This window comes from Macadamia integrifolia, unplaced genomic scaffold, assembly GCF_013358625.1.
Source record: "Macadamia integrifolia cultivar HAES 741 unplaced genomic scaffold, SCU_Mint_v3 scaffold817, whole genome shotgun sequence".
Lineage (NCBI taxonomy): Eukaryota > Viridiplantae > Streptophyta > Magnoliopsida > Proteales > Proteaceae > Macadamia > Macadamia integrifolia.
In genome coordinates, this window is record NW_024870548.1 from 31766 (window position 1) to 52078 (window position 20313).

At 37.4% G+C, this 20313-nt stretch overlaps 2 protein-coding genes across 2 annotated transcripts; both read left to right on the plus strand.

Moving 5' to 3' along the window:
- Positions 1–8316: 8316 nt before the first annotated feature.
- On the plus strand, positions 8317–10183 carry LOC122070090 (phospholipase A1-Ibeta2, chloroplastic-like). The gene has a single exon (XM_042634190.1). The coding sequence runs from the start codon at positions 8368–8370 to the stop codon at positions 9982–9984; it is 1617 nt and encodes a 538-aa protein (XP_042490124.1). The 5' UTR covers positions 8317–8367; the 3' UTR covers positions 9985–10183.
- A 2833-nt stretch (positions 10184–13016) lies between these two features.
- On the plus strand, positions 13017–15105 carry LOC122070087 (probable transcription factor At5g61620). The gene is made up of 5 exons (XM_042634188.1): positions 13017–13294; positions 13573–13784; positions 13869–13931; positions 14064–14147; positions 14643–15105. Exons 1-5 carry the CDS (start codon positions 13021–13023, stop codon positions 14964–14966), a joined length of 957 nt encoding a protein of 318 aa, XP_042490122.1. The 5' UTR covers positions 13017–13020; the 3' UTR covers positions 14967–15105.
- Positions 15106–20313: the final 5208 nt, after the last annotated feature.

A 20313-nucleotide genomic window follows, 5' to 3' on the forward strand; every position in this document is an offset into this window, starting at 1 on the left:
ATTTCATTCATTTCCTATGATAGAAATATTCTTTATGGGGAATCATAGTTGCTTGATAATGTAGTTTTGATATTTAATGGAGAGTGTGTTTTAGATTGATCATATGTCAAATTTGGTGATCATATATATTGTATGATTTACTATGCACTTGCTATTTCCCTTGCCTTTTTAGTAGTTTAATTATTTAAAAGAAATTATATACTTTTTTATCTATTTTTATTGTTCTATACACGACTAAACAACTTTTTCAAGAAACTAGGTTTAGTCATGTACACTTCATGTTGGCTATATAATTGTTTCAAAAATAAATCTTTTGGAGGTCAGGAAACAATCTTTTTCATGGTAACATTGTTGGGGAAGGGTTCACTATGATGCCAGGGTGCAGTTTAATTTGCACCAATGGGGTTGAAACGTTAAGAATTGTCCAATAGGGATAGGCATTTAATAAGAAAAAAGAGTGTGGGACCTACGAATTGAATACCAGAGGGCATGCGTAGGAATCTTGACATTGGCATCGTGTAGTTCCTTTTCCTAACATTGTTATATTTTTTTCTTGGTAACAATTACACAATTACATGATTTATTATGTAGATAATATATAAAAGATCAAGTCTCTCTTCTCCCGTGTTGAAGAGAGATTCGCTGTAAGAAGGGATTGTAGGAATAGTGAAGGACATATTCAAACCTTTGTCTAATGGGGGCGGGGGCGGGGGCGGGGGCGGGGGCGGGGGTGGAAAGTAATTTTGACCCTCCATCCATGGGAGAAGAGTACACCCAAAGGAAAGGAAAACTTTCACCATATATAAATTTAGATAACAGAAAGATGGAAGCTTGGTTTCTACATGCCCGTGATAGGAGCCCTTCCACACATGCCCAACAACTGCCACGTGATCAATGATTGGTTGGCAATCAGTTGAGGCTAAAAATTTTGTGGACATGAAATCCACTAGGTCCTACGTTCATATGTGAAGTTTCAGCCCCATTGTCACGTGGTAAAATAGAGCTTTGGAAATCCAGAGCTATGGTAGAGTGGTATGATTTGCTTCTATTCCATGATGGCATGATATTCAGGTGCTCCAGGTTCATCTTTCTTTTTCAATTGGGATGCCATTTGTCCCCCTCTAGAGGAGAGATCAACACATTACTTGTTTATATTAGCATTTCCAATGCCAAGTCAACAAATTAAACTATGTTCGATTGCAAGGGAAATTTAAAATGAAGGAAAGTAAAGTTTTTTAAATTATAAAAAAATCTTGTGTGATATATCATTACCCCACGTGATTATATAACTATTTAAATTTCTTATCATATTTAGTAATGATACATATTATGTGTATTTTTTATTTATGTTTTACATTTTATAACAAAGCATTTGAATGCAAAATAAAATAAAATTTAATAATCAAATATAGAATAATTTAAAATTAAAGAAATAATCACATGAGGTAATGATTATAAATATATATATATATATATATATTTTTTTTTCCTTTCTTTTAATTCTCCTCACAGCCAAACAAAGCACATGGAGATTTGGAGGACAGCCCAGATATTATCAATTCAGCCCACTAAATTGGGCACGAACCTGTTGGGCTTGGATTGGATCCACACAAGTCCAGATCTCTTTCCCTTGAACGGCCATCGTCGTGGAAGTACTTAAAGACCAGATATCTTATGAAGGATGGCCCACACAAATTCCTTACTTTCTTTTTAATGATATTATTACCTTGAGAAAGGCCTTCCCTTTTTTGTACCAAAAGAATAATAATAGGGGTAAAAGGCCTTCCACCATGGCCCAACCTCGTCGTGCAGTATGGATAAATAATATGACCATGGATAAATAATATTGTGGTTATTCGGACAAGAGATTGTTGTTTGGTCATATAGTCCTTACATTAATGCAGGGGTCAATAAGCTCATATGCAAAGGTATTAATATGAATATGATTTTTTATTTCATAAAGATTGGATTGGTAATTTTGCGTGCCCTTATGTTTGTGTATAAGGACTAGGCAGTCAAACAACTTTTTTTTTTTTTTCCTTGCAATTAAATAACACGACTTTGTGTTTTCCAATCAAAAGAAAGAAAGAAAGAAAGAAAGAAAGAAAAATACCTCTTTGCGTATTGGTATGCCATGTGTGTCTATGCACGTCAACGGTTCTATAACAATTCTCATTCTCCCTTGATCCTATTTTTCAAAGCTCTCGTTTTTTTGTCACTTGGCAAACTCCGTTTGACCTAAAATTCGAAGGGACCAAGTTGGGTTCCAAGTTCCAACTTTCAACTTTTATACAAAACCTGCCCTTTTATGTCATCACATGGTAAATATTTGAATCCCTCTTTCCCATAAAGGCCTTTTTATGTGGCATATATGGGAAATGTGGTATTTTCTTCCATTTCTATAAGTTACAATGATACAAGGGAAAAAGATTCACATGCAATCAATATTCTTTACACTCACATGTTTTATTTTTTCTTTTTTTTATGAGCCCGGCCGGGTTCCCTCCCCTATGGATAGCTACCCCAAACCATCTTACACCTTTCACTGGGTGTGGTCCTGGATGGTTTGAGATGGGGTATGTGGGGTTGGTTAACTGTAAGAGGGAGGACTTGATTCTCTTTTTATTATTTATCTCTTTTTTAACTATGTGAGTTTATATGGATGATATTGTTCTCACACTACCAACCATTGCTCTAGTTTGAGCGATTTCCCCATACTGGCAGCATGGGAACCTTTCGTGGGTCCAACAATCTAGCTTTGGAATCTAGTTCCAAAAGATTGATTTTTGCCGACACGAATGGAAAAAGGGAGATGATGAACAAATTGTGCTTTCCATTTTTTTTTTTTTTTAAAACCATAAGATTGGCCTCAAACTGGACACCGTTATTAATTATGGGCAGGGAAAGGTGGTGGCGACCTTTATTTTGGGTAGAAAGGTGGCCTACCTAGCTTTCACAAAAATTTGGGCTCCACTTTAAAATTCCATTTTACAAGTAATGCACTGGTAATGGCCATCTGAACCCTTCATTTGAGGAAGGACCAATTGGGGAGGTCCAATGTCAAGCTGTCTGTTGACCTCATCTCTTTATCTATCTGTTTTTTTAATATTTTATGAGACTTTATCTCTCTTTTTTTTTTTTTTTTTTTTTGTAAGGATGAGACTTTATCGGTTAAGATCTTAATTTACAGGGTCAATGGGCTGACAATCTTTTGTCCCCTATTAGGTTTGCAGCTCATCCACACGGTTCTCACTCTGTTAGGGTTATTAATTATTTTGTTTATTTTATTTTATTTTATTTTATTTTATTTTCTTCTAATTTCTGCCAAAATCCAAAGTAGATTGTTGTTAATTAGTTAGGGTTGTTGTTTTATTGTCTTTTCTACCTAAACAAATCTAAAGTGGACTCTTGTAACTATACCCAAGATCTCTTGTTCTTCTTCTTCTACTATGACCTAATCTAATATATTTTTTTGGGATTTAGATAATTAAATTCTCTCTCTCTCTCTTTCCTATCTCCTTCATTCACTATCTTATTAGTTGAGAAATTTAACTCAGTTGGTTTAACCCAAATATAGAATCAATCCAAAGAACATAGTCCACATTCTTAACACCCAAGAAAACTATTTAAAAATCTAAATTGGATATTGTAGTTATGCTTATGAACTGTATAATTATATATATATCTTTAATTAAACTTCCAACGACCTCTCTTTTTCTTCTTCTTCTACTACTATGATAATTCAATATTTTTCTTTTTGACTTAAATTAATTCAATCTCTCTCTTTCCTATCTCCTTCATTCACTATCTTAATAGTCAACATTCTTGACACCCAAGAAAACTCTTTAAAATTCTAAATGAGAACAGCTGGCTAACTCTTAAGGCTTTGGAATCTGTAAAAAGGCTGTCTTTGCTCATGACTCTCTTCTTCCCAATACTTTCAAAAAGAATTAAAAGTTTCCATTACAAAGTAGTTGGGTGAAGGTATGCAATAGTTGAAGAAAACTAGGGATTCAAAACCTGAGCTGCGTTCACAAATACCCTTTCAGTGTTTAAGTCTTGGGGACACAAAGAAAGGTTGAAACTTCAAAGAAAGTTGTCGATAAAGAATGCCGGTGTTAGTAACAATTAAGAATTCTTTTTTTTTTTTGATACTCAGGGTGTCCGGATCTTTGACCCGACTGGTCTCTGGGGTCACTGTGATACCATTTACATAGGACTGGATTAATCCAAGACGGAAACTCTCGTGCGGTGGCCCTAAAAAGTTAGGTACAACGATGAAAGTTTGATCACGGAACAACTAAGAAAACCTTCCAACAAGTTTCTGCAAAATTAATAATGCAATCTGAACTAACAAAAATTCAAGAAATTCAAAAGCTTTCAGTTGGTCCAGAGAAGTTTTCAAGCCGACTATATAAAGGGTAAACCCTAATTTTCAGTCAAAAAGAAATAATTTTCTTCCTTTTCTTTTTCTTTTTAATTAAAAAGTAGGTAGAGAAGGTTGAACATTTTTGCTGTGTTCCAACTAAAATCTCTTATAAGATCAACTGGGTCAGGTAACAATCTGTATAAAGGGAAAAGGGAAAAAATTCATTCTTGTTCATATAGAGTCTTTCCTTTCTCTCTGTACGCATGAACTGACGACAACTATATAGGTCTCACAGTCATTGTGAGAGCATCACAAACGTAAGCCACCCTCTGTGCCTCTAATGATCTCATCGATTTGGATAGGCAAGCTAGCCTCACAGAAACTACTGTGAGGCTTCCTCACAGCTCCTTGCTGTCTACTTGTCTCATAAGAATCTTCCATGGAAAATCATACATAAATTTGATCACTGGGTACGTTCTTTTTTTTTTATATATTTTTTTTATATATATGTCATCACTGAATGTGACGTCATAAATATGAGTATGTTTAATTTCAATTTAATAGTCAACAAGAAATATATTTATTATTGACTTTGGACAAGTCAATTTTCTTTTATGATAGTTTTACTTTATTTTCCATGATTTATCTATTGGAAATAAGGTTGTATTGAGAGACTCATAAGGTATATTTAATGTCCTTGAAGAGTTTTTGAATGTGAGATTATTCTCGTCTCTCAAGTGGCCTATTTTTTGGGTGACTATACATAGATGTTTTATCATCGTGATTACACACATATGTTTTATTAATATAGAACAATGAAAAAGATGAAGCACAAAGATTATGTCGTTGTTACGTTTACTTGATGGGACTATAAGATCGACATGCATGAGATCCCGCCCTGCGTCAGTAGTTGTTATTATATGTTCTTATTTTATGCATTTATTATTTATGCAAGATGGAGTATAACTATTGTTGGTGTATCAAATATATAGTTACGTAACTTTTAATGTGTTTACCTAAAAGAAAAAAATCAAATCAAATCAAATCAAATGTGAATGTGGATAGTATGAAAATGGAAATGGTTGTAGGAGTTGTAATTCGTGGGTTCTATCTGTTACAACTTGTTTACTACCTAGCTAGTTGGGTTTCATCTATAACGCCAAAATTATGAAATATCAAAGGGAAAAGAGACTAACTGATCATCTCTCTCTCTCTCTCTCTCTAAAAGTAATACATCTCATTCCCTTGCTAGGGGCCCATCTTTGAAATATAGGATTATGACCTATTTTTGAAGCACATAATTCAAAAGCCATACGTGTTTCACGATGAAAGCTTCATTTACTCAAAAAAAAAACCTAATATTTATTAAATCAGTCGGTGATTGTTAGTCACAATTCTATCACCATGTACTTACAAAACTCTGATGCGAGGACTTAAAAGTCATCTCTTGTCCTACTAATAAGACGGTGTGCTACGCATGCAAGCTGTAGACGTTAAAACACAAGTATGAAAATTCATACATGTTACAATCCAATCTAATATATTTTAATCTCTAATTGAGAGGGTCCAGTCCTTAACGTATAGAAACATATAATTTGAAATCCATGTATACTTCACGATGACAAAGAAAATAAAACCTACCAAACATCCATTAAATTGGTCGGTGATTGCGAGTCATGGTTCTATCAAACAGTACTCATAGAAGAAAACTAAGTGAGGTGAGAGGCGATGGACTGAGAGAGTCATCACTTGTTATACTATTAGGACGGTGTGCAGCGCGTGCGCAGTGTGGACGTTAAAATACGAGTGCTATAATAATGACTCCCCCGATTTCCCTATAGTTTCTTAATTCTTTATATGCTTCTCGTTTGGCACGTGCATTTACAAACGTTAAAACCCTCTCTATCTCTCTCTATAATAGTCTGCTTCACTCGCTCACTCAGCGTGTTTACGCGTGACCGCGTCCGTGTCCGAGGTTCCCTCAACATCCCACTGATAGTAAATACAATATTATTATTATTATATATATTTAAATGTCATGTTTTAGTGATAGTTCTTATGAAAAGGGCTTAGGGGGTTATTAAATAAAAATTAAAATGAGTGCTATTTGGTAGTTGGAAAAGGATAAATACCTTTTTCTAATAAGTGTGGTCCTTAAAAATATATCACTTTATTTTATTAGATAGGCACTTTTTTTTTTTTTGGGTAATTAGATGTCCTTTATATGTGCAATGGACTTGGCATCCTATATATGTGCAATGGACTTGGCATAAAATCACTTTATTTATACATATGGACTGTGACACATCATGACCGACATTTTAATTACATTTTATTATCTTTATTTGTAATTTATTTATTTGTTTTAAAAAGTCTACAGAAAAAACAACGTTTTCTCGTCGCATGACTCCTGTATCTAGATACAAAAGGAGATAAAATGACACCTCCACCTCTGTGAAATAGAAAAAACTCCACCCCATCAATACCCATGTACGACTCTTCATTGGCTCCTATGTTAGCATATAGGTCGTGTGATTAGACAACATTCTTTTGCCCAAAATCTATTTATGTAACTAAAAGGGTTTCGTAAAAGGTGGTATGGGGGCCCAATGAGAATACACATAGAAACATCAAATAAGCGATCATTTTGCCCCCATCTCTGTGGATCTAGGGGCCATGTTACCTTTAGAATTCTTTTTTCCTTTACTCAACAAATAAGATTTAATCACTCTTAGTTTCATGCAACTAAGGTCAACCTATTTAGGAAACTTATATCTTTATATTAATTTTGTTTTTAATTTTATTTAAATAAATGTCTTTTTAATTCAAGTATTTAACTTCCGTTCTAGTTCAATTTGTTGTCTTTATACTAGACAAAATTTTCAACTACACGTACAAATGAACTATTTGACCTTTGATTTTTTTTTGTTAACCAAGGTGTCCGGACCAGGTTACACGTACCTCGACTAATCTACGGAGAGATTAGCATAACAACCCACCATCATGATCTCCACTTAAATCACAAATGCACAGATGGGGAATCGAACCTGTGACCATGCACCTAATCCACACAATCTTCAGTTCACCCTAACCATCTGAGTAACCCACAGGTGGGTACGGAATAAATATCCTTTGAATTTGACCTTTGAATTTATTCAATCGTTTTTACTATGAAAATCCAATTCAATTTTCTACTTTTTTGACAAATAATTTTGAATACCATGAAACTTCCTTAGGTTTACTTTATTTTCCAATTCTAAACCTTACAATGACCAAAATATCCCTACCTAGGAGGACTAAGTAGACTTGATGGCTTATATATATATAATGTCTCAGATTCTATCAACTACCCAACTACATATAGAGTAAGATATCTGATATTCAAATGGGACCTCATACAAGGGTAGTTTCGTCATTTAAACCAACCGACACAGGATACTCCCTAGTCCATACTCAGTACTAATTGGGACAAACGGTGGGCCAGTTCTTAATTAATTCTCACCGCTTCCTCAGTTATGAAACCGTTGAGATTCTCAAAACCAAAATCGACCCATGTAAGATCCGAAATCTCAGTTCTTGGATCAGAATCAATCTAGATTCAGGTGAATTCACCGATATTGATCAGCCGATATCTTAGTACCCTCGCTTCTCAAGTCTCAAATTTACACTCTTACTTGACACTTGAGACTTGAGAAGCGAGGGTACTAAGATCATTTTATACAGACAAAGAGCACCCTGTTTCGGACTACTTGATCCGCAAGAAGAGTCAACTATAAACTTTATTAATCCGGACCATTCAAATACACCCTTTTTTATTTAAATATTTACTCCAAGCCATTGACTTTTCTTGTAATTTTATCCACAAAGGAGACTTAATATGCAACCCTTTCTCTATATATATCATTTGGATCTTTCTACAAACACAATTGTCTACTCTCCAGCAGATCTGTCTGCCTCCTTCGAGGCTTCTTTTTGACTCTCCATCTCTTACAAAATCAATGGAGATCGCCCGACCAATTCCAGCCCAGAACGGACTAGCAGCTTTCCAGCCATCACGAGCCATCTTGGCCTCTAGAGTTTCGCGTTTAAACCCTCTCATAAGGGCATCATCAGCTGCGACTCAGACCTTAGCTATCGAGTCTTCTTCTACTACTACTACTACTCAGATCCATCTCTCTAATCTCGAGAAGCTGCTCCAGAAGCAGACCCCTCCGCTCTTACAATATAATTCACAGCCTCTGGATAAGGATTCCGGCAATGGGTCATCACGGGAAAAAAGGTTCAGGAATCTCTTTGAAGGTTTGAATTTGGAGAAAATCTTGCCGGAGATGAAGGCGCCGGAGGAGATGATGTCACCACGACACATGAACCGCCTGCAGCGTCTCCTCTCTAAATCGCCGGAATATTCCCCAAGGAATAATCTTGGCAGCCGGTGGCGGGAGTACCACGGCTGTAACGACTGGGCTGGACTACTAGATCCATTAGATGAGAATCTCCGGCGAGAGGTTGTCAGATATGGTGAGTTCATCCAGGCCGCATATCAAACCTTCAACTCTAACCCTGCCACGTCGGACGACAAAGCTCCTCTCCCTCGCCAGGTTTCGTTGCCTGATCGGTCCTATAACGTGACCAAGAGCCTGTATGCCACGTCATCTGTTGGATTGCCGTCGTGGGTGGATGACTTAGCTCCCGATATCAGTTGGATGACGCAACGGTCCAGTTGGATTGGGTACGTGGCAGTTTGTGATGACAAGAGGGAGATCTCACGGATGGGAAGGAGAGATATAGTGATCGCGCTCCGTGGGACTGCCACGTGTCTCGAATGGGCGGAAAACGTGAGGGACGTCCTGGAACGGATCCCTGGAGAGGAGAACTCTAGCCAGATCCAACCGGCCAAGGTGGAGTCCGGGTTCTTGAGCTTGTACAAAACCCCCGGTTCAAACATGGCAAGCCTGGCCAAGTCGGTGGTCGAAGAAGTACGGAGGTTAATGGACCTCTACAAGGGTGAGACGCTAAGCATCACGGTGACCGGTCACAGCCTTGGAGCGGCGTTGGCACTACTAGCCGCCGACGAACTGAGCACGTGTGAACCAGAGATGCCGCCGATCGCCGTCTTCTCCTTCGGTGGTCCTAGAGTCGGGAACCGGGCATTTGCGAACCGGGTCAGCAATAACGGGGTCAAAGTGTTACGAATCGTGAACTCACAAGATGTGATCACGAAGGTTCCAGGAATGTTTGTGAGCGAAGAATTGGACCAGAAGTTGAGGGAAAATGCCAAGGTGGCAGGAGTGGTGAACGTGTTGGATAACATGCCGTGGGCCTACTCACATGTGGGGACAGAGCTCCGCGTGGATAGCAAAATGTCACCATACCTTAAGCCAAATGCTGACGTGGCTTGTTGTCATGACTTGGAGGCTTACCTTCACTTGGTGGATGGGTTCATGGCTTCTGACTGTCCCTTTAGAGCAAATGCCAAGAGAAGCCTGGCGAGATTAGTTGATGAACAAGGGTCAAATGTGAAGAAATTGTATATAAGCAAAGCCAAGGACTTGAGATTGAATCTTGACAACCTGCAAGCAGTTACAATCCCAAGTTGTTTGCCAAGTCCATCGTGACTGGTCATCTATCTAACTTTGACCATGATTAGATCGGGCTGGTTGGCTCGAGGCATCATAGCGGTTGGGCCGGAACATGCGGTGGTCCATATTTTTCTGGACCATGAGCTTTGTTGGCGTGCCATTTTTTATTTTTATTTTTATTTTTAAATCTTCTTTTCTCTTTTTTATCATACAATAATACAATTTATTGGCCTAATTTATGACTCACTACAATGCATGCATGGGGGATTTGCTTGCCAACTTTTGTGAATCACTTCTAGTATATACTCCAAATTAGATGCATTTCACGTATAGAATGAAGGAAAGAAGCTATATATAATGATCTTTTTTTTTGTTGGTTGAAATAAAATTATTTATTAAATTGAGTGGGGCTTGCAGTTGCTGGATTATAAGATTCCATCAACCATAGAATGAAATTAATTGTCCAAACTATCCTGCTCATAGAGGATAGCGTCTTTCTAGCTAACGAGTCTACTTATGAATTGCACTCCCTAAGCACAAACTGAAAATAACATTCCAAGAAATATGAAAAATATCCTCAGCCATTCGCTAGGATGAGAAGCGGAATAGCTGTGTTCCTTCCTGAGATGTGGATATATATATATGAAGGATGGAAATAGCTATTATTCTCAAATTGTTTTTGGATTTTGAACACCAAGTGAAAGCTAATGAATGCAAATCTTGGTTTTCCATAGGTCATTAATAACATCTAAGCTGGAGAAGTCATGGAATGAAGGTGTTTATAGAAGTAACAATGGTTCATGTCATGAAATTTTTGGTCTTTTCATTGGACTGATGACTACACTATTCTTTATACGAAGTTAATGGGTTGGATTGAAAGTTCAAATACCTAGCAAAGCATGCATCATTTGTAGGAAAATGCTAACCTCATAGGTGCTGTGTGTAAAGTCTTCATCCTCTAAGTTCAAACTGGTGGGTGGAACGTCTCCCATTTATATATGGAGATTGTAGACTAATCGTAGTTGGTGTGGACTAAACTTTCAACATTCTATCATATTGATGGTAGTATGTATTGTGAATTCATGTGGTGAAAACCAATTTCGATACCATAAAAAGTTTTCATCCCAAAAATTTGAACTAGTAGGTGGAAGGACGGTCTAGTGTATAAGTAGGGTTGTAGGGTAATTAATTAGTATAGCTGTTGTGGGACTCAACGCCCAACACTATGACACAAGATTCACATGGTTCAAGCATGAGAATTGGGAGATTCAAAAGAGGGTCCTCATAGAAATCATCAACTGGAATCAGGATCAGTTGCCTCGATCAATTCTGATTCAAATAGGGTGATTTCTCCAGATCCGATTCTGATAACTTAATTACTCCATTGTCCAATAACATGTTAAATTGATGTTTCTTTTTGCTAATGCATTTATGTAGATCTCGATCTACATTTCTTAGGTGACAAGAAACAATGTTTTGCCCAGATTATGCACTTCGAGTTCTTTCAGGAATAATCCACGGCTGAGTTTCTCTTATTAGTAAGTTTAAGAAACAGTTCATCTATCTAACATCTATTAATCTGAATTTATTTAGCTCATTAACAACTTAACATTTTTCTAAATCATAATCTGTTTTCTTAAGTCTTTACCCAAAAAAAGAGAAAAAAAAAAAATCAATTTCTTAAAAGAAGCTGGATAGGAGATCACCAGACACGTAGTTTGTCAATAGGGGATCATATGTCAAGGGTGTGAAAATCGTCTATAGCCGCTGCATCGGTGCAGTGAGCATAGGGTGGCTGGGAGCCAGTTGGACTGTGTGCCCAGATGCTCTCAGCCGTCCGATGCTCACCGTACCTCACCACTCGCTGCAAAGAATGTGGACTCATGTCAAGGAGGAGAGAAAGTGTGACAGGTATTCCACCATGGCTAGTGTGGAAATCAATTTCCTTTTCTTAATTTATAATGAGAAAAGATCCGTGCCAAGCTATGTGGCTCCTATGCCTAGACATAGGAGGGTAAAATGATCACCCCACTTGTGTGAAAAAAAAATTCTCACCCCTTGTTGATGCCCTGACACATGATCTCATTGGTTCCCTTGTAGGCACAAGGGCCACGTAGCTTGACAGCAATCACCAAACCATTTATAATTATGAATTGAGTTTCCCATCTCCCACCGTATATTGACCCTCTTCAGACCTTGGGTGCATGAAAATTAATGGTGATATTTACTGTTCTAAAGCCCAATCATAGCTTCAAATCACCATCGATGTAAGGCATAAAACTTTCTTAAATGGCCATACTCACTTCTGTATGTCAATACTGCATAAACTCCAAGCACATCCAATATTTGGCAGCCCTAAATTGTGCATTACTTGATCAAATCGGCATCCAATGGATTGGTTGTATGACTCCTAAGGATCTAGGTTATTAAACTGGAATCAAGATCAAGATTGTGTCCAGCCGATTTTGATCCAATTTTATTCTGAATCAACTGAAATCGGTCAAATTCTGCTTAAACCTTAGAAGTATAATGTAAATCAGCCGTTTCAAAAAGGGAGCACTCGGGATTGGCCGTTTTTGGAAACCTTGCCAAGGATAGGAAAAAAAAAATGGTCTTGACTCTTGAATCTTGATCAATGTATATTGAGATTTTTTTTGGGTGGTAACTGGTATTGAGATAATTGGATGGAAGCTACAAGACCATCAAAGAAAACCCTAAAAATAAGTTTGAAAAATAGGGTGATGAAGAGGATAGAAAAGAATAGCAAATTGACAGAAAGGATTTATGTGGATTTTCCATTTCACCAAAAAGGCCAACTGTAAAATCAGTTTCTGTTTAGAGAAACTGAAACGGACAGCCCCCTATAGTAAATAGAAATTGATAAAATAATCAAATTCTATCTGGGGTTTTTAGATAGGGCAAATTTCATAAATGAGACAAACAAGGGGTGCCACCACTGAGCCAGAAAGTGTAAAATAGCTTAATTCAGTAATCCGCGTGGGCTCTCAGATCCTCCAACGATATAAAGAAGAGACACAAAGGAGGAGAGGTGAGGGAGGGAGGGAGATGGCAATGGGGAAGGAATCAGGTATTAGGAGGTGTTCACACTGTGGAAACAATGGACATAACTCAAGAACATGCAATGTGATCAAGAAGAAGGTTGGGATGAAACTTTTTGGTGTAAGGATTTTCAAAAAAGAGGATGAAGCTATGAAGAAAAGCTTGAGCATGGAGAGTTTGCATAGTACATGCACAGCTGATCTAAGCTCCTCTGATCCTGGGTATCTCTCAGATGAGACTCTTCATCCTACAAGAAGAACCACCACCACCAATCAAAGGAAAAAGGGTACCTTTTCATTTCTTCATTCTTCGCGTATATTGATACTTTGACTCTGATACCATTTGTTGGATGTTCGGATAGAAACTCATTTTTAAAAATTAGCCATTAAGAAGAGGGTGCCTTACGCAGAGAAACCCAACATTGTTTTGAGAGGTGAGAATGACCCTTCCCTTATCATGAACATGGGTAGCTTTCATCTCCTTCTTCATTGTTTGAGATGTTGAAGAAGAAAGAGTTTTTAGTTTCTTTTCTGTATCAAATGTAATTTTCTTTTGTTCCCTCAGGGATGCCATGGACAGAAGAAGAACACCGAATGTTCCTTTCAGGATTAGAGAAACTTGGGAAAGGTGACTGGAGAGGAATTTCTAAGAACTATGTGAGCACAAGGACACCAACCCAGGTGGCCAGCCATGCTCAGAAGTATTTTCTAAGGCAGGCTTTATCTAATAAGAAGAAACGTAGATCAAGTCTTTTTGATGTAGCCATTAAAAACCCAGTAAGTCCTCCTTCCTTTATTCATTGTTCATAGTTGTCTTGAACTCCCAAATTCTTATTTTGAAGTGTTAGATATAATTAACAGGGCCCAGCTTCCCAAATTTCACCAGCTTTACCCCTTTCAGGAACTAATGAAGCCTTAGAACAGGTAAACTTGTTCAATATTTATTAAGAGAAAAACTTATTTCTCTTAATATTTTGTTCCAGTAAGTGGAATCAACTGAAACCAATTTATATTTCTGATGTCTTTGAATAATGTTGCTTAAATTGGATGCGTTAGGCTGGTCAAGGATTAAAATCTCCACCAATCAGCTCCATATCTGCTACTGCTGGTGCTCCCTATCTCAACAGGATCCCATATATGGTATGACTTAACAGTAACTATCTTATCTTCTCTGCAATTTTTTTTTTTCTGTTCATGAATTTTAATTTGTTTTAACAATTCCATAGCTTTTTAAATCCAAATGGGTTTATAAGTGACCAAAATTGATTGGGCTAGTCTAGCATGCCACGCTGGGACTTGGGAGTTTAGTCCCACACCGGCTAATAATTAGACTACAATTCCCGTTGTCCACCTGGAAGTCCCTCAATCTACTAGTTCGAACATTTAGAATGGAAACTTTACATGATATCGAAGTGGGTTTTCACCATGTCCACATGTCCGCGGTATGTACTGCCACACGTGCAGTGGAGTGTTGGGAGTTTAGTCCCACACCGGCTATTAATTAGCCTACAACCCTAATATACACCTTGGGAGTCCCTCCACCTACCAGTTCGAACTTTTAGGATGAAAACTTTACAAAAATCATCATTGTTTATTCTCCCATTTGTCATACTAATCTATGATTTTTTTCAACAGGTAGGAGGATTTGGTGGCATGAGAATGAACCATCCAGCAGTTAAAATTGTTCCAACTGTATCTTACATCCCTGTGATGGACTATCCCAACCAAGGCTGCATGTACTTACCTAAAGGCCACAACAACCTTTCCACTTGTGCACCCAATGCATCCCAAATGCCAATCAACTCATCACCTCAACTCCAACAATGTGTATCTCAGGCAGACTCTGGGGCTTCAACTACTGTGAACACTAATCTAGGTTTGATTATGGCGCCATCTCAACCGCCTGACTGGCCCAAGTTTTCATCTCAGACATCTAATTTCAATGGAGCTGTTAGGTAGAGTGGTTTGAGTTCTATTTGAGTAGATGAAGTAGCTTCCTTTCTCTTCTCACCTTTTCAATTGAGAAGTTTAGATCATGAAATTCCCATCCAGCTCTCCCTAAGAAGATGAAAAATTGGGATTTGGGGTGGGGGTGGGGGTGGGGGTGGGGAGAAAAAGAAAGATATTCTCTTTCAGCTCTCCTTAAGAAGATGAAAAATGAAAGATTCTATTTCTTTTAAGTTTAGAGACTTTTCAGTTTTCTTGTATAATTTCCTGTATCTGAGAAATTCTAAATTTTTCTTCTCTATAGGTGCAGAAAGGATAGTTTGGAGAATAATTTAGAGCCTGGATCTTGTATATTTCAAATAAAACCTTTGCAAATAAACTGGATACTAGGGGTTAATTGCTCCAATGTCTTGTACATTTCCTTTTAATTAGTTTTTTAATAAAAATAAAACTATCATTAAAGTTAATACTATCATTAAAGTTAATCAAAAAATAATATATGGTTGAGATCTGTGAGAGTTTTCCTATGATTTTACCAGTTCTGGTTTTAGTAGCCACTTTGTGATCCACGGATTTGAAAATATCCTCATATTGCCCTTATGAGGCTTCCCTTTTCCTTGAATGATCAACTTTCCAGTTTGGGAGGGTGTCCTCTAAAAAACTGGTCTTGAGGTGCCCTAGTCATTTTCTTTCTTCTAACAATTCAAACTTCATCCTCAGCTGGTTGTAGCAAGGTCACGAGGATCAAATCCCACCTTCATCAGATGAGGGGAGGGAAGAGTTGAAGGTGTTTAAAAACTTCTTAATTATAATAATTAAAAGTATTATCTTCGCATAGGATGACATTATATTGAGCCTCCAACGTCACATATTCTATATATTTTCAATTGTTCATCAAGAAAAGTTTTATTTTTTGTTGGATTTTCAGACCATATTTTTCTACTTGATCAACCCGTTTTAGATGAAACTTGACATGCGATCAAGGGGACATTAGGAATCGCTTGTCCACAAAAGTGATCACCTCAATGCCCAACTTGGAAAGCTCTCCTCTACCACACCCTTGCCTAGCCCCTAACCCCTAAGCCAGCCCTAAGTAGGATATAAGAAAAAGGAATAAACTCCATAAACAGTTTCATATATATATATATATATGGCAAAAGTTTTTCTGGTCGGCAGTGTTGGTAAGGGTATTCATGATCAGGAGTAATCTGATACGTGGAATTGGTATCGAAACATCTCATTCGTTCGTTAAATTCTCAAACATCATACCATACTTTAATATTTCAATTTGTTTCGAGTGAAATACGATCCCAAATACACTCATACATTATCTCTCTCTCTCTCTCTCTCTCTCTCTCTCTCTCTCTCTCTCTCTCTCTCTCTCATGTCGAATGATTCGTTCTCGGCTGGGGCTGAACCTCCTACTAGATTTTGAACCCTATCTCTTTCCAGTCTACCCTCTCCGTTCTCTCACCTGTAGAAGTAAACGATCTACGCTTCTTGCAAAACAGAGAGGTGGTTTGTGCAAGTAAATTATTTAGGGTTTCTGTGGCTATTGTTGGTGGTTTCTGGTCACGGCAAAACTTGAGGGGAAATGGTCGTTATTTTTGTTGAATATGAATATGTGGCGTAGTATAGTAAATCAAGATCACGCCCAATTTTCTACCTCTCTCTCTTATTAACAAGTTCCATAACCTGAGAATGAATAAGGTATCCTGGCTCTGCTCCTCTCTCTCTCTCTCTCTCTCTCTCTCTCTCTCTCTCTCTCTCTCTCTCTCTCTCTCTCTCTCTCTCTCTCTCTCTTCCTCTTCCCTTTTTCTCTCGTTTCCTTTTTAAATGCAGTGAAGATGGAATAACTCTACATTCATTCGTAGAGACAAACGTTTATGCATTATGGATTACTCAAATCTCTAAATGGCTATACATCCAAGGGAAGTTTGATGCTTGATCGTTCTTCGGCAAGATCGGTGGGTGGAGTGTTGCAGTTGCAAACTCTTCCTTCCCTCTTTCGTTTATCTATCAAATATCAATACGTATCTTATTTCTTAAACTCTTCTACCAAAAAGAGGGTTTCTTAAAAATATAAATACCACTTATTCCAAATCAACACTTCATCATATTGAAATTTAGATCTAACGATCCAGGAAGTACCCCTCAAAAGATTCCCATATGGGGTGACCGATCAGGAAACCTCAACCCTATATATATAAATATATATAAAAAAAAAAAAAAAAAAAAAAAAAAAAAAAAAACCCTCCATAAACAGATCCTTAACTTTATCCACTCTACCAGGTGGTGGTGGACATTTGTGCTAGTCTAGAGAAGCTATCCAGACCTATTGGACTAGAAAAACTTTATCCAGTTATCTCTATAAATGGCCAAGCTCGCGAAACACGTTGCCACAACTATGTTTTCTTCTACTTGGGATGTAATTCTAGGTTTTCTTTCATTTGATGCTAACTGGGATGCTCACTTGAGACCCAGATCTAGGTTCTCGTAACCTCTTTCGTATTTTGCTTTGATTGGATTGCTTTTATATTGATGATCATGCCTAAGATGGAATACTGGCTCAACTGTTATGTTCTCTCATTCTTTGGTTCTAATTCTTGATTAATATAGTTATTTTGCTGATGGTGGTAAACCTATAGTAACTGTTAGCTTAACCGGAAAATGTATATACTACTCCAAGAGAGCTATTTATGATTGTTCTAAAGGCTCGTGCGAGCTCTTTCAGTATGTCTTGTGTAAGGAAACTCTCAAGTGGCTGTGAGGCAAAGTAGTTGACACACTGTTTATGTATCCATCCATTCATCTTGTTACCACATGAACCCCTTCTCAATTCTCACTGCTAAAGTTTATGGTAATTAAGACAAAACAACACTGCACATGTTTGTAAAGGATAGCTGTGTTAACAGATGGGTTCAGATTTTTCACAATATGTCAATTCCAAGTCTGCACCGATATGATCGATTGAGTCCAACAAGTTTATTGGCCCGACTTGGACTGGCTCGTTTATAAATAGGTAATACAGGTGCAAGGGTAAGCCCGATGGGCCTCCCGACCGGCCTGGCCTGTCTACAAGCCCGACTTAGAACAACATGTTTAGCCCTACCGTTTATATAGTTATTTTGATTTTTTCGGGATAGAATATGGTATATGTTGATATTTTTATGACTGTAATTAAGTGCAATATCTTTTCAAAATTTTTGAAAATATAACAAAATAAATTAAGTACCTTAAATCTAAGAAAAGTAAATATCATTTAAGATCCGTTTAAGGCTTTATTGGTACATTACCCAGTTTAAGGCCCGATTAAGAGAAGCCCGATTAAAGTCCAGAACCCAACCGAGCCTGACACGACACCGACTGAGACCGACTCATTCCTTAAATAGGTAGGTCATGGTCTGAGGACATAGGCCCGTCAGGCCTGATTAGGATAAATCGAGACCAGCCTGGCCGACCGATTGACACCCCTAGGTGACTGAAATATTTACCACATGATAAGTCGAAAGAGATATAATTTTGTTTACAGATAGACCCCAAGATCTCCTGCTCACTTGTTAAAATTGAGCACAAAAAAAGATTGCTAAGTCGTAATATAAGTTTATGAAAATCTTGTGAAAGCATAGTACTTATTGAAAAGAAATGGACAGCTGAAAATACAAGGGGAATACACCTTCTATTTTTTTTTTTTTTTTTTTTTTAATTACAAAACCCGCTCTTATCTTGCTGGATGGTAGGGAAGGTTCAAGAACAAATAAAGTCATCCCAAGACACTTGATGTTAGTAGAAATAAAAGAACTTGCATTGATTAGTCGATTTCGAAAACTTGATGTTGGGCCGAGATGTGATGCCATTCTTAACAACCGAATAGCGACGGAAATCAACCGTCATATATAATTCATTTGCTACGGTACTTTGTTTTTACTATAGAAAATTTTGTTGTAGTGAGAGTGCAAACACAAAAATCATAGTGATTCAAAATGAATGCCTACATCTAACCAAAGATATGAAGAATTTTCTGTCAACCAAAAAACAATACACCTTCTCTCACCTCTGTTTGATCTACCTAGAGTTTTCCTCAAAGAGACAATAAATAGGTACCCTAGAAAAACCGACTCCTGCACAATCACAATTTTATCTTCATACATGCATGGACCAAGAACCGACCCAGTAAAACATATACAAGCCCAATAATAATTGTAACGGCTCCTTTTATATATAAAACACAGCCCTAATAAGTCTCCACCTTGACTTAGATTTTGTCAGCCACTTTGAAGAAAAATGATGTTATTATTGATTTTACAACTACCTAATCATCTTTGCCTATCCCCCACATGAAACCAACATGGTCCACACCTGTGCCTAGCACGATGTGATATGACCAAATCTCTTCTACTGCTACAAGTCATTTAGAAAGATCATTTCCATTCACAAGATCCAAATCGGTTATTTTTGGTAACTACAAAAGGGTGTTCCATGGTAGTGATCATAGCCCCTAGGACAAGCCCCGTACGACAAACAGCACTTCCACAGGACTAATGCATGATAGTGGGCATGCCAAGACTTAAACCCACAATCAACCGACTCGAGCAGTGATGGATTGAGGGCATTTTCACCACTAGCCTACCAACCCCATTGGTCTATCAAACATATGAATCCCTGCTTCTAGCAAGTTTTTTGTTTTTTTTTTTTCATTCTAACTGTACCATGATCAGATATACATGATACATAGCATATTAAACACATGAAATAAATACGAGCATCAAAACATCTTGTGAGATTTTTATACTAGAGCTTTATCCAGGCTTTATAATTATCCCCTGAAATGTTAGAATGAGCTGAAATTGTTGAACAAAACCAAACTGCCTCGCATAATAGGTGACTAACTGTCTCCTGTACTCCTTGGCTTTACACATTGGACGGCTTGCTTCAATCTGAATATTCCTCTTGTGTAATTGTTGGAATTTTAAATGGTTTTGAAATTGATGATTCAAAATAATATTTCATTTTTTAAGTGAGTGTGTTAGAGAGGTATGTCTCTTCTAAGTATGCACCTAAGTAACTGTATGAACATGCATACAATTCAAGAAAAGGTAAATTAGATAATACAAAATCTTTCTATTGACCAATCGTATCTCGAAAATCCAGTGATTCGCCAATAAAACAAATACGCAATAAAATAAATGAAGAGGAAAAAAAGAGAAAATGCAAACATGGATTTTAGAGAGGTTTAACATTACCTTAATACCGTCCTACGTCCACTCCCAAAGATCTTGTTGGCTTAAAGTTCCATTAACATAATCTCCTTACAAGGTAAGAGAAACAATATTTCCTCAATTAAAAAAAAAAAAATAAA